This window comes from Amblyomma mixtum, chromosome 3 (assembly GCF_055824585.1).
Source record: "Amblyomma mixtum isolate Tamu chromosome 3, ASM5582458v1, whole genome shotgun sequence".
Lineage (NCBI taxonomy): Eukaryota > Metazoa > Arthropoda > Arachnida > Ixodida > Ixodidae > Amblyomma > Amblyomma mixtum.
This window is the reverse complement of record NC_143014.1, coordinates 46,740,051-46,753,217: the sequence shown is the minus strand read 5'-3', so window position 1 is coordinate 46,753,217 and position 13,167 is coordinate 46,740,051. Positions and strand designations below refer to the sequence as shown.

General features: G+C 45.9%; 1 protein-coding gene across 14 annotated transcripts in view; it reads left to right on the top strand.

Moving 5' to 3' along the window:
- Positions 1–13,167, top strand: part of trio (trio Rho guanine nucleotide exchange factor) — a 252,378-nt gene that overhangs the window by 56,264 nt on the left and 182,947 nt on the right. For all 14 annotated transcript variants that reach the window (XR_016290205.1, XR_016290206.1, XM_089579062.1 and 11 more), the window contains 7 exons: positions 9,818–9,940; positions 11,186–11,368; positions 11,616–11,731; positions 11,797–11,973; positions 12,219–12,288; positions 12,364–12,453; positions 12,973–13,110. Coding sequence is in view for 12 of the 14 variants with exons in the window: in XM_089579062.1 (XP_089435188.1) it covers positions 9,818–9,940; positions 11,186–11,368; positions 11,616–11,731; positions 11,797–11,973; positions 12,219–12,288; positions 12,364–12,453; positions 12,973–13,110 (897 nt within the window). In the remaining 2 variants the exon portion in view is untranslated. The remainder of the gene's footprint in view (positions 1–9,817; positions 9,941–11,185; positions 11,369–11,615; positions 11,732–11,796; positions 11,974–12,218; positions 12,289–12,363; positions 12,454–12,972; positions 13,111–13,167) is intronic.

Genomic DNA, 13,167 nt, shown 5'->3' with positions numbered 1-13,167 from the left:
AGGATTGCGGTGCGTTTTGTCGTGGGTACCCTGTTAGCTCACTTTGAAATGTGCCATTATTTTATTCTGCACTTGCAGTCTCCATGAGGCCGTACGCCTCCCGCGCGCTTCGCTGCTACCTCTTCCCGTATTTGGGACGAAAGACTCGGCACAGATGAGTTCCGTGAACTCAATTGTTTAAAAGTTTGTGTGGCGTACGACGTTCAAGAACAGTACAAATTCGAAACCACATGGGTGCAGTGTGCCTGCTTGGGCAGAATTTCAGCCTCACAATTTACGAGGCTACCTTTAATCTTGAATTTCATTTTATTTGATCAAGTTTTTGATCTCTCCTCAGTTCGAGGTTCCACTGTACACATTATATGGCGGCGAGTGTGAACGAGGTCCAAAAAATCGAGCAGTCAGTTGCGGTGCGTCCGAAATTTCAGGAGCTCTTATACATTGGCTCTATGGGCCATGTCGCAGTGTCGTGAAAAAGTCCGAATAATCAGGCATCTGAATTTTCGGTTGTTGACTGTATTAGCACATGATGCACATGTGTTTTGCACATCTTCTTTCAGTGGTGTTGCTACCACTGGCCTGTCTGAACATGGCAAATGCACTTGCAAAGAAAAAAATTGTTTTTAGGTGGCTTATGTAGTGCGAAATTTTGGTCTTGCTAATTTATTGGGCTTTTGTGCAGCACCGTCACTTGTCCCATAAGGTTAATGTAAGATAGCGACAAAGCTTGCGGTTTCGGACTCGCTCCAGGTAGTAGCTCAGTTCCGCGGACCTCATTCGTGCTCGCTCTAACAGTGGCGCAAAGGTCCAAGCTTCTGGTTTGTTTCTACAGTAGAACCACATGAATTCGAACTCTAAGCATCGAAAGTTGGGTCTTGCAAATAGGATTTCTAACTAAATTGAGCCACTTACAATGTTTGGGTGACTCTCCGTGGGTTGGCGTACAGTTACCACATTGTACGCACATGATCTTCAGCTTGTGTCATTGCTGGGCGTTGCCTGCTGCACAAGCTTGAAGTCGAGTTACGATGCGAGGAAGCTTGAAACGGGGTTCTTCGTCGCAAACACTTAAAGCTACGAAGTGTGTAGCAGTCACATGGCAATGCTGAACCCATCAGGGGAGGAAAATAGCGATGCTCCTTGAGACAAGGATTGTGCATGTGCAATAAAACACTTCATCGTGAGAGGCTCAGCCATGCTAGACTGCAAGAAAACTCTGCTATGGCATGAAATGGCGACGGCATGGTCGTGCTCCTGCTGCAGCATCGTAACTCTAATGTAACAAAGGACTGTGCTCATCTCGGAATAGTCACTATGACTGGTGGTCTCTTTAATCATCCTGGCTTTCCCTAACTTAGTTCGTTCAATCAGAGCGTGTTTGAGAGTGCTAACATTACGACAAAGGAGCACAGTCACTTGCCAGTTTTTTAATCTCGCAGGCTTAAAGTTTAAATAAAAAAACTGGCTAAAGTGATGTAGACGAAAACAACTAAATTGAGTGTTTCTCGGTTTGTTCTCGGTGTTTCTCTGCTGCTTTTGCAGAGTGAAGTTTGCGATGATTTTAAAAGTACAAAATTTGGCTAATTTTTATTTGGTAAACAGTAAGTCAATTTGGGCACATATAAAAATAAATACACGCAACTGCCTACAATCCTGCACCATTCAAATCATTGTGCAGCAGGTTGCCATTTTTTAGAATCGTGGTACAGGGTAGTTGAAACACCCTTTGCATTACGGTTTTTACCTTTCTCAGCATCGGGCTCTTTCTACAAAACACAAGGAAGCTGCTCCAAATTTAACTTTTGCCTGCTGCAAAGCTTGTATCAAAATACTTGTGGCATTCCCACCACTGATATACGGTAATTTTGTCATATGTTCTGATTCTAAGCTTCTGAAATCTTTGTGTACTTCTAATGTATTATACCTGATAGAGAGATAGGTAGTTCTGTAATGCGTTGGCACTAAGACCCCTACTTGCCAATTTCGCCGTTGTCTGTCGGGCTAAATTTGACCTGCAATAAAATTAACTAAAGTTTATGGCTGGGAGCGGGTTTCGAACCCATGGCAGCGTGAACAGATCAGCTTTGCTGGCCACTGCATTAGACCACTATGCTATTGCTGGAGCCGAACAACCCGCGTGCTTAACTGCCAGTCTCTCGTGCTGTGCTTTGGATGTCGCCTTAATCAACTTCCATCTATGTGCAGCGGATCCGAGCACCAAAACTGAAGGGGAAATTGAACGGTTCATGAACTTAATTCACATGTAGCCTAACCATGTTAGATTGGCCATTATTTTTTTGAAGTGCATGCTCTTTTGGTCGCCTGCTATGGAGTGCAAAGCCAAATAAAGTGATTTGCAAAATTTGCCTATATTTTGGTGGTTAACTTCTACTACAGACTTGTGAAAAGATAAGAAAATATGTCACATTAATGTTATAAACCCATTAAAGCATGCGTGGGTACTGATATCAGTAAGGGAGTACCGCTTCACTTGACCACCGCTTCACTTGACCACCGCTTCACTTGAGCAGTCACTCTACCAACCGAGCTAACCGGGACAGCTAGCATATCTGCTCTACAAATCTACTCCACCTTGGGGGATTCCCCTAAACATTTGGCCAGCACTGATATCAATATTTAAACTTATAATATCTGTGGTTTGCATTCTCTGTGTGCATTAAGTACCATGAACAATGTATCAATAGTGGTCATTTTGAAAGACATTGCATAAAGCTTGCATAATAGTGCAGCTTGTTGTGAAATGGACATCAGTGGGACAAAAAAAGGTTTACTCGAAATACATTGTGTTATCTGTGAGCTTCTCCGATGAGAACTACTTACGCTGGGCGTTGAACTGCTGGCACTGTCCTGTCTAAGGTGGCGGTGTGTATCAAGTGTGGTAGAGGTTTGTGAGCCCATGCAATCACCAGCTGCGTTTGTGAGGGTGCTCCTTGATGCCTTGGTTCCTACTGTGCTCTGGGCAATTTAAGCAAGTTAGAACTCGCAATTTGTATTGCACAAATACATGCGTGAAAAGTGAAGTCGGAAAATAATACAAGAGAAAGCTAAAGGGTGTGCTGTCAGGTTCCTTAAGAGATTAACTGTGATTTTTTACAAAGCGGAATTTGCTTTTCTCCCAGACTGGCCCTACAGAGACCGAACCTGATTTCATGAAGGCAAATTTGTCTCATCTGTGACTGTGCATGTTGCACGTATCTCAAAACTCAATTAGTTTCACACAAGGTGGGCTGGCTACTTGTGGCTGGAATGTAAATTTTCCCTTGCAGACTTTGGTGGTGAACAGCTGCTGTGCAGAATGTGGAGATGGGCTGTGGCACTTGTGAGCATTCAGTCCTGTGAAGCGAAGGATGCTCGTGGGGCACACGTCCGACCAAAAGTTTAAATAGCACAAAACACCGCGAAGGAGGATGGGGAATGTGTGGAGCACGTCTTGACGACACAGACTGCACATAGATGGCTCATCATGCGTCGCCTCTGGCAATGGCTGGCGGTTGTGGAAGACCAGCCAAATCAGGCCCTCCCAACTATGGAGCTTCAGTGCTGCACAGGCGGGCGGCAGGACTCCGTTTGGGCCTAGACTCGAGCAAACATACAGGGTTCTTGGTCTCCTGGCAAAGGCCAGGGAACTGGAAAGAAAACTCTATGCACCTTTCTGCTGACCGGGTCAGCGGTGTTCCCACCTTTCATTTCCCGCTTGCGACCTCTTGCCGAAACAACGCTCTAAATGTCACTCAGAGTGACCTAGTGGGGATGGAAGAGAGGGCGATTGACAGTGATTTTTGGAAGAGCTCCTCTTCGAATGGAGACAAGCAATGTGGCTGCCCACATTCCACTTGCAGAGTCTGCTTGGATCACTCAAGAAGCACAATCCGTACACAGTTGAGTCTGTTTATGTAGCAAAGGGGAGGCATCAGCCAGTGAGCTATTCACGCGGCCCACAGTTGTCGCCGCAAACCAATGTGCAAGCCTGCGCGAATGCGGCGCGAGCGCTGGCTGTAATTCGCGCGATTTCGCGGTGGTGACAATGACGCACGCTGTGCTTGGAAGAATTCGCGGTGAAGACGTGGAGTTCATTTCCTAGGTCAAGACAGCTGCCGGGCGTTCCAGAAAAAAGGAACGTGCAGAAAAACACATGCGCCGGGAAGCAAGTGGAATATTTTGCGCATGTAGAGTTAATCGCCTGCATGGCATGCATGGTAGAGAGAGGTTGGTCAGACAGTTCTTGATAGTCACAAAGTGAACAAGGAGGGAAAACCTCAGCGTGCTTGCCATCATTTCGTCAAGAGGACTTGTCTTCGTCTGGGCATGCATGGCATGCATGCATTTTTACAGGGCGGTAACGAGTACTTGAAGGCGACGTCGTGAGGTGAGAGGTGCAGTTGGTGTGTGCAAGCGCGGGTGACATCAAGGGGACCCACGGCCTTGCGTGTCGGTGCTGCTTCCCTGATGTGGTAATAAAAGTGGGAGGAGCAGGAGCCGGTCAACTGGCACCAGATTGGCCACTGTAGGTATGCACCAGAAGGGTGAGGAAAGTTAGGAGGCGCGGGTTCGACGAGAGGGATGCTACTCTCCACGGAGTGTGGGGGGAAGCCAGGCAGCGATCCTCTAAAGCTTTCGTTGTGGCGGATAGCGCTTGGCGCCATGCGACCTGACGCGAATAGAATGCCTTCAGTCAGCTTTCCCCAAACACGCAAATTTTATGAAGGGTAAAATACAAAAGAGAGCAGTCTCACAAGTAGCCAGTAGGGAAAATGCGGAATACCCATAGGCAAAAAGAATTTCGACGGCTACAGTTGGTGGGAGAAGAATGGAATGCCAGGTCCCTTTAAACCATGTGCTGCTTCACTGTCGTCCTCTCTCCCTCTGTTAGTCTCATTGGTTTAAATTTCGTTTTCGATCAGAATCCGCACCAAATCAGTACTCCTAAACTTTGGCTCAGTAGTAATCCGCATCATTCGCGGCATTTATTTCCGCTTTAGTTAGCTGGGCACTTCTTGAAAACGCTGTGCTGGTGGAAATCGCTCGAATACCACGCCGTGTGCACCTTCTGCGGTAGCACTGAGGGGCTTGCATGTTTACTACACGTGCCGTACGCAGAGAATCGGTGTTGAGGGAAGAAAAGGCACGGTAACTGTCTCACTTTCTGTGGACACTTGAGCAGTAAAAGAGGCGCCGTAGTTGAGGGCACAGACAGCGCTTATGCGGCACACGGCGTCTTTTGCATTTCGCCTACATCGAGACGCGGCCGCCGCAGTTTTGATCCTTGGTCTCCGTGCTCAGCAGCCGCAATATTCTGAGCCACCGCTTTCGGGCAGCCGCTGTTAGCTGGCTTTCGCGCGCGTTTGCCGGCCGAAGGTGTTTTTCGGAGCGGAGAAAAGTGTGCGTCGCTAATTCATCTCGCCTCTCCGCTTCTTCTCCAGGGGATGGGGCGCACTCGGAGGGGGGATCTGCTGGTGGCCGCATTTGTGGGTAATTCTGGCGCAGCCTCATGGCTGGGAGTTTCCGCTGATGACATTTGATTCGGTTCGTATCTGTCGAGATTGTGAGCCGTCCCGGTGTTTTGCGTGGTGCCGAGTAGGCTCGTTGTTTTCACTGCTTGCGTCCGAGCGTTTCGATCTCGGCAGCGGAAGCGGCCTGGTCCGCGCACGAGTGCCGCCATCAGCAGCCGCACGATATCGACGTGCCGTCCGTCGGAATCGCATAAGCGTTCGAGGGCCGTTCTCCCTTAGCCGCCAGCGATTGGCTCCTTATATAAATCGCCGGACTTCCTTTGTTTTGCGTGCCAAGAGCACTCGCTGAAGAAGAGTCTCTCTCGGCGCTCGTACGGTTCACTTCCTCCGCGTCGCTACGGTCGGATGCTGCGTGTGTCGCGTCCTAATTGACGACGTCGTCATCGATATTGCTTCGATGGCCTCGGCTTGCTGCACTGACGTTTCGTTTCTTGTCTGGGTCAAACAGTTGTGTAACCTTGCCTTCCGGGCTGTCCTCGACCGCAGGCTGGACTCAATCGACGCCAAGGGCAACCTCCCCCCTCCCCCCTCCCGCTGCAGCCGCGTCTCAACGGCAGCGAAGTCGTGCGGCGCAGGCGTTTTCTGGCCTTGCGGTTTTCGTTAGCATCTTAGATGCAGTCGGGAAAATGATGTCATTCGGCTTAACAGTACGCAAGCGTTCAAGTCGGACGCGGGGCGCATCGTTTCTCCGCGTTAAGGCACTTTTTCCCGCTCCAAGAAACGGCGCTGAGGGTTCAGTTAGCGCCTGTCCTGTCGTTTTTTCTCCTACTTTCTTGTTGCGCTTTAATTCTTGCCAGCGCCGAGGGTTCTACGCCTGAAACTCCTCGAGGGTTCCCAGGCCCGCCGCCGTCCGTGTTTTCGATGGTCGCGCGCTGCCAACCGCGGCTGCGTCTCGCTGGCGCGCCGCGCGCGATGTTCTCCCTTTATAACTGTTCAGCAGCCGCCTATGCCTATTTCTCCCCAAACGCTTCACTGCACTCCTTCCCCAACCCCCTCCGATCAGTTGTATCGAAACCTAGTCTTACATCCATGCACTCCCGCAGTTGCGCGGTTCCCGCATGGCTCCTGACTGATACAGAGCATCGCGATATCCCCAGAGTGCGTGCTAGAGACTTTAGACAAAGACGGGTTGAAACGTTTAGGGTGCATCTTGAGCGCCTGAGGGGTTCCGCAGCGCGCCGCGGCAGCTGCTCCAGTTGCATACGATCCGCCTTATTGGCATTACTGAAAAGCACTGGGGGATGGTGCGGGCTAGTTGGTGATCGCATGGCCCTAACAGCGCACAGTGATCCAAATTCGCTGTAGTACCTTAGTAGTGAAAAGGACTGTACCTCCGGAAGCCCCGCGCGCAGCCAATGCGCATGCGCAAATCGTCTTGACGGCGCCAGATGGCGCCACGTACCCGGCAGTGCGCGCGTGCTCAGCGGGGGTGGGCGGGCTTCCGGTACTCCGGTAACGGTAACACGGTACACGGTATGCTCGGGTCATCTTTTCGCATGGATAAGGTGTATGCGAAATTGGAAAACGAGCTTTCCCACAGAACGCCTCGACGCGACTGTCGTGCCTTGCGGAGAAGCCCGCTTGCGGATTTTGCAGCGATGCTGAGTAAATGCAGATTTTTTTTTTTCATGTGTTTGGACAGAGCTTCAGCCTTTGAGGTCTATTTTTGCATAAGTTGTAAGAAGGAACACCTTTTCACAGGAAGAGCTTTGTAAGCAAACTAAATGTGTAAATTTTTTATGACACAACATGCAACAGTAAAATGTAATTTCCTTGCATTCCATATTGAAATTGCCTGTCACGCTAAAAAAAATTATGATTCTATTCATGTCAGCAAATCAGATAATCCAAATTTTGCACAACAGCTGCTTTGTTTGGGTGATGACACCACATTAACAGTGCTAACAAGCTAACATGCGAAATTTTACACGTCCACAATCATTGGATAATAATGATGAAACACCTTTAGTTGTTGTCATATTTATAGTACACAGCTTCAAAAATAACTGGCATCATTGAAAAGTTGAAAATCGATATTTCAACGTCCCTTAGTTTCAGTTCTTTCATTTTCTTTGCTGTAGCAGGTGTTGAGTGCTCTCTTGGCGACCCACTGCTTACATGAGGCATGATTTCTTTTTTGGTCATGATGTTTGGTCCGTAGCAGCTGTATCAACAATCTGTGTACTCATATACGGGGTGTATCGCCTAACTTGAACTAAGGATTTAAAAAAAAGTGACATACCAAACCAACGACATATTGTCTCCCATCATGTGGCACTAGTATTCTTTAAATTCTGATTAATTAGTTAGGTAAGATTAATTATGCAAAATTTCAAATATTTATTATAGGGGCACATGCATTTCGTTAAGCTGTAGAGGGGGTTACTACAGTACGGTAGCGCAAAAGCAAAATCACGTAAGACCACATAGAAGATAACGGTGCTACAAAGAACTGGACCGGTTGTTTTGTAACCCCCTTTACAACTTAATGAAACGCTTGTGGCCATAAAATGAATAATAAAAATTTAGCATAATTAATTTTTGCTAATTAATTAATTGAGCAAAATTTAAAAAATAGTCTGCGGAGTGCCACACGACGGGAACCAGTATGTTGTTTGTTTCACCCAGGTACGATGCGCCAATTTTTTTTAATCCTTGGTTCAAGTTACTTGAAACACTCTGTATATGCAGATACCTGTCGTATAAGTTGTTTAAGCCCGCCTATTCACCTTTGAAATGACTACTTGGGGGGAAGAGTATGGGGGGGGGGGGGGGTTCTCCTGAACTGTTTTGAGAGCTTCTCCTGAAATATTCTGGCTAATGCAGCTGCTACATGTGTTATGTGAAAGATTGCTTCTGAAATAGACTTAAGGTCTTATGGGAGAGCATTGGTGTGGTTTTTACTTTTTTCTGTGAAAAAAGTTTTTGCTAGTGCCACAGCACGTGGCACAAGTTTGAGCTCTCACGTTTCTTTTTATAGATATGGAGTACTACAGAAAAGAACATCAAAGCAAACAAGAAAAATAAATTTGTTGCGGTTGTCGTGCCTGCCCCTTGAGCAGCTTGTAGGCTTCTCCTTAGTTAAGGTCTATGCGTTGTGAAGCCAACTTTCTACAAGGGCATTTCAAATTGGGTACCAGTTCCTTGATGGCACTGTTTTATTAGCCACTAGAAGCAGCATGCTTTTACATTCAAAAAAGATTTTTTTTGGAGGGTTAGCACAAGTGGCATGGGCCCTTAATAATTTTTATTTCTGTGGCAAGGAGAGCAGCTGGTGTCAAACCACAGCCAGAGCTCATAAGTATGCAAACCAGGCTCATGGAACATTCTCTTCTCTGCCAGAGCATTAAATTTTTTCTTCTTTTCACTTGCATTATTTCATATCTGCCTGTTTCAGGCTTCTCAGACTTTTTAACTTATGATGGTGTGTTGTCCATGGTGACTTGCTGTCGTTACCATCTGCTATAGGAAATGATAGGCCATCACTATTGGGACTAGGATGGATTTGTGACCGTAGCTTTTTTTGTTTTGTGATGCATTTCACATAGTCACGAAATGTTGAAAACATAATTGTTTTTGTGTGAAATGTTAGCATTTCATTGACCTTTACGTTGTCCCAAACAGACAAGAATGGAGATATAATATCGTTGAGCATACTTTTTGAAAGTGTAAAGCTTTCGAAAATTATGCATAAAAGTTGATCAGATTGAAAATTGCCTGTCCTTTTTTTAGTGCTGAATTGATAACTTGGTCTTGTGCCCTGTGTTAAAGGTGCTAAAGCTAGGCGGAGGTGAACATCCGCACTTACCTATGCTGCTACTGAGGATAGTGGGGGGAGCCGGCTTACTGTAAATGATCGCAGTGGCCACTGCCCTGGTAAGCAGTGTAATGCTGTGAAGGCGCAAGTGGAAGAAAATAGAGAGAAGTGACAAAAGCTTAATATTGTGCATTTAGTTTGTCTGATCTTGTTGCGCGGTAAGGAAAAATTTTTGGGGACAGCATCATTTATAATGTACCCTGCAGTCTCCAGGGCACATCTTATAGCCAAGTTGGGGGAGTTCGCAGCCATTTTTTGGGAGAGGAGCTTTTGTCTCAAGTGCGTTAATATTTGAATTCTGTGTGAATGGGAGGTAGCAGGCTTTTGTTTGTCTTGACATCTCTGTGTACGGGAATGTCAGTGTTCTTTGTTGGTGTTGTGCTGCAGGATGGATCTTGGCAGAAGAAAATAATGCCATATTTTATTAAGCCGGGACTGAGCCTGATCAATGCATTGTCTCTTTTGTCAGGCTTTAGGATGGATAAAAGAGACAGGAGAACACTACCTTACCAGTCACAACAGTCTTGGTGAAAGTCGTGAAGAAACGGAGAGGTTACTCAAGGAACACAACGAATTCAAGGGAAATGCTAAGGCAAGTATTCTTACCTTTTCTATTCGCAATGAACATGCCACATGTATGCTTTTCTGTTTGTCTGTTTGTTATTAGTACATAAAAAGAAAGATGCAGGTTATTTTTCTGTGATGGTGTTCTTAGAGGTAACTTAGAGAACATTTAGATTTGTTAGTTTTTGTTTATATCTATTAAAGCAAGCACATATACAGTAGACTCCCTTTAAGGCAAACTTGAAGAGATTTGTGGGTCTTGTCAGAAGTGCCTCCAAAAAGGGCATATGAGCATGCTTGGTGCATCAGAATATCTGTGTAATGGCAAAGAGAGCATTGTATGTGAAGTGGGACAAAGAGTCAGGGTGTGAAAAAGCTTATGTCATCCTCCTTGAAAATGGCATTGGTCTGGTCTATTTTTTCACTCTTTTTCTCACCGTTTAGCAGTGACCACTTTTTTTTTTTCTTTCCCAACGGCTTTAAGCGCACTGAAGGTGACTCAGCTGGCTAGTCATGCATTGCAGTCTCTGAAAGCATAAGACCACCTTTTCCTCTCATATCTCACTCCTTCTTCAGCACGGCTGTTATCAAGTATACGAGCAGGTTTACCTCACATCTTTCCATCCACATCATTCCATCCAACTCAACTAGCAGGTGTACTCTGTGCTTACTCGCCTTTTCACTCATTGGAGGCAGTGTGCGGCAGGTGATGGGCGCGCGACGCCATGGTCTGGCCATGCCAGGTCGCTGCACCGCGCTTGGGCTGGTGCAAAGGCTTTACCTGCACCTGCAAGGACGCTTCTCCACAATTGAGCGCGAAGGCGCGGGGAAGCTACCTTGAGAGGGTGAGCGATAGATGCGGGGAAGCTCTCTTACGGGGTATGCTGTTCTGGCAAGGAAACGTTCTCTAGGCTGCTTCGAGAATGCCTCGAAGATGCTCCGCCAGTACCTTTTTGCGAAGTTGCCGTGGGTCATGGTTGCTGCAAAACTGTGCTTACCAAAGAACATGCGAAACAGTTCATCAACAATTTTTTTTTTTTTTTTTTTTTGCATGGAGTCTATGGGAAACCAACCAAATGGTTTCATGCTGTTCGTCTCATCCAAGATTTCTTCTTAACTGAGTTCGTCTCAGCGGTAGTCTACTGCAATTCTTTATAACTGCATGTAAAGAATGCTGCTGCATTTTGATATCAAATTTAGGCTGTGCTGGAATGTCAAACTTTAATTGTTGCTTAGTCCTTGAGTAGTGGCTCACGTGCTGTCTGGGATGCAGGAGACGCGGGAGAAAGTGCGCCTGCTGCTTCAGCTGGCAGACAGCCTCGTTGAACGGGGCCATGCTCATGCCAGTGCCATCAAATGCTGGGTTGCTGCCGTGGACAAAGGCTACAAGGATTTCAGCCTTCGCATGGACCAGTATCGCAGCCAGCTGGAGCAGAAGTTGGGCATCCAGGTGGAGGTGCGTGTCCACTTTCTACACTCTGGCAGGAAAGGAGTGCTCGTGCAGTAGTGTACTTTGGGACTTCTGTCTCAGGATTTGCAAGACGTTTTGTACAACACATTCTACGTTCTTAACAGGGCTTGTGATGCTCGTTTCGGTAGTCTTTGCTGTAGCCGAGAGGACTTTGAATAGATTTTGGTTTTTTGCTGAAAGCTTAGAAATTATCGTGATGTCACTTTTAATCTTTATTTTTATTTTTTTTTAGGAAACTAAGGAACTCTCTCTGGACCGTAACAGCGATCCAAATTTAGAGAGCAAGGTCAAGGAGTCAGCAGTGAAAGAACTCAACGAAGAAAAGCGCAAGAGTGCACGAAGAAAAGAGTATGTTGCACTGTTTTTCTTTTTTGTTTTGCTCAGGGTTGATTTGGTTTATTTTATCTGCATAGGTTTATTATGGCCGAGCTTCTGCAAACAGAGCGGACCTATGTGAAGGACCTGGAGACTTGCATTCATACCTATATGGCGGAGTTGCGGAACCCAGAGGTCAACAGGCCTCCTGGTATCGTTGGCAAAGAGCATGTTTTGTTTGGTAACATGGAGGAAATCTACGACTTTCATAACAGGTAAATGTCAAGTTCTTCAGTGTTGGTGCCCTGTTCTCAGTCTGTTTACTAGTCACCCATAGCTGCATTTTAAATCATCCATGTCAAATATGCTTGCCTAAGGGGATGAGGCTTTCTTTTGTCGCAGATATTTCTTTGCATTGATATCAGTCTTGTTCGTTAGCTTGTTTACAGGGCTGATAGTATGCCAAGTATATGCCAGTGTGCCTCGCCACTGACACCTGTCACTAATCTCATTTTTGCAGCATATTCTTGAAAGAACTTGAAAAGTATGAAACAATGCCTGAAGATGTTGGTCACTGCTTTGTCACATGGGTAAGCTTTACTGCTGAGTGCCTTACTGTATTTGCATGCTGTTTGAGTTTAACTTGCATACTTCTTCTTTCACAGGCACAAAAGTTCGAAATATATGTGAAATATTGTAAAAATAAACCGGAGTCAAATGCCTTGCTTATTCAGCATGCTGGAGCGTTCTTTGAGGTAAGATCCCTGGCATTTTCACTAGTGTGACTTCAGAAAATAAGCGAGAGCGTATAATTCAATATTGGTAAAATAACACCAGCAAGGTAGTCCATGGTAGAGGGACGAAGGCAAGTCCTCTTGTCGAAATGGTGGCAAACACTCTAAGATTTTACCCCCCCTTGTTCACTTTGTGATTGCCAGCAAGGTAGGACTGGCATTCTTAGACTACTGGAAGAACAAGTATGTCAGTAGCACCAACATGGAACATGGGTGTGAATAATGGTATCAAAAAAGGAAATCACTTTTTAGTGTAAATTAGTTGATAACATGGCATAGTAACCAAAAAGTACTATTACTTCAGTTGGAACAGGTATGGAAGAAGTTACTTTTTTATTTATTGTGTGAAGACAGCAAGTTCTAGCTTGACAGTATTGTGTTGGATTGAGGGTGACATGTTGGCTGCCCTTTGTGGTAGTAAATGTCTTCGTAGCAAACTTTTTAATTCGTATATTAAATGTGTTTCTATGCTAATTTCAGGAAGTGCAACACAAGCATGGTGTTCCTCACCCTATCCCGGCGTATTTGATTAAACCAGTGCAACGGATAACAAAGTATCAGCTGCTTCTAAAGGATCTGCTAGCATGCTGTGAAGATGGTGTACAGGGTGAAATTCGGGTTAGTGGTTATTGGTCAGCTGTGTTTTGCTGTTTGTTCAGTTTAAGTTCTTATCTG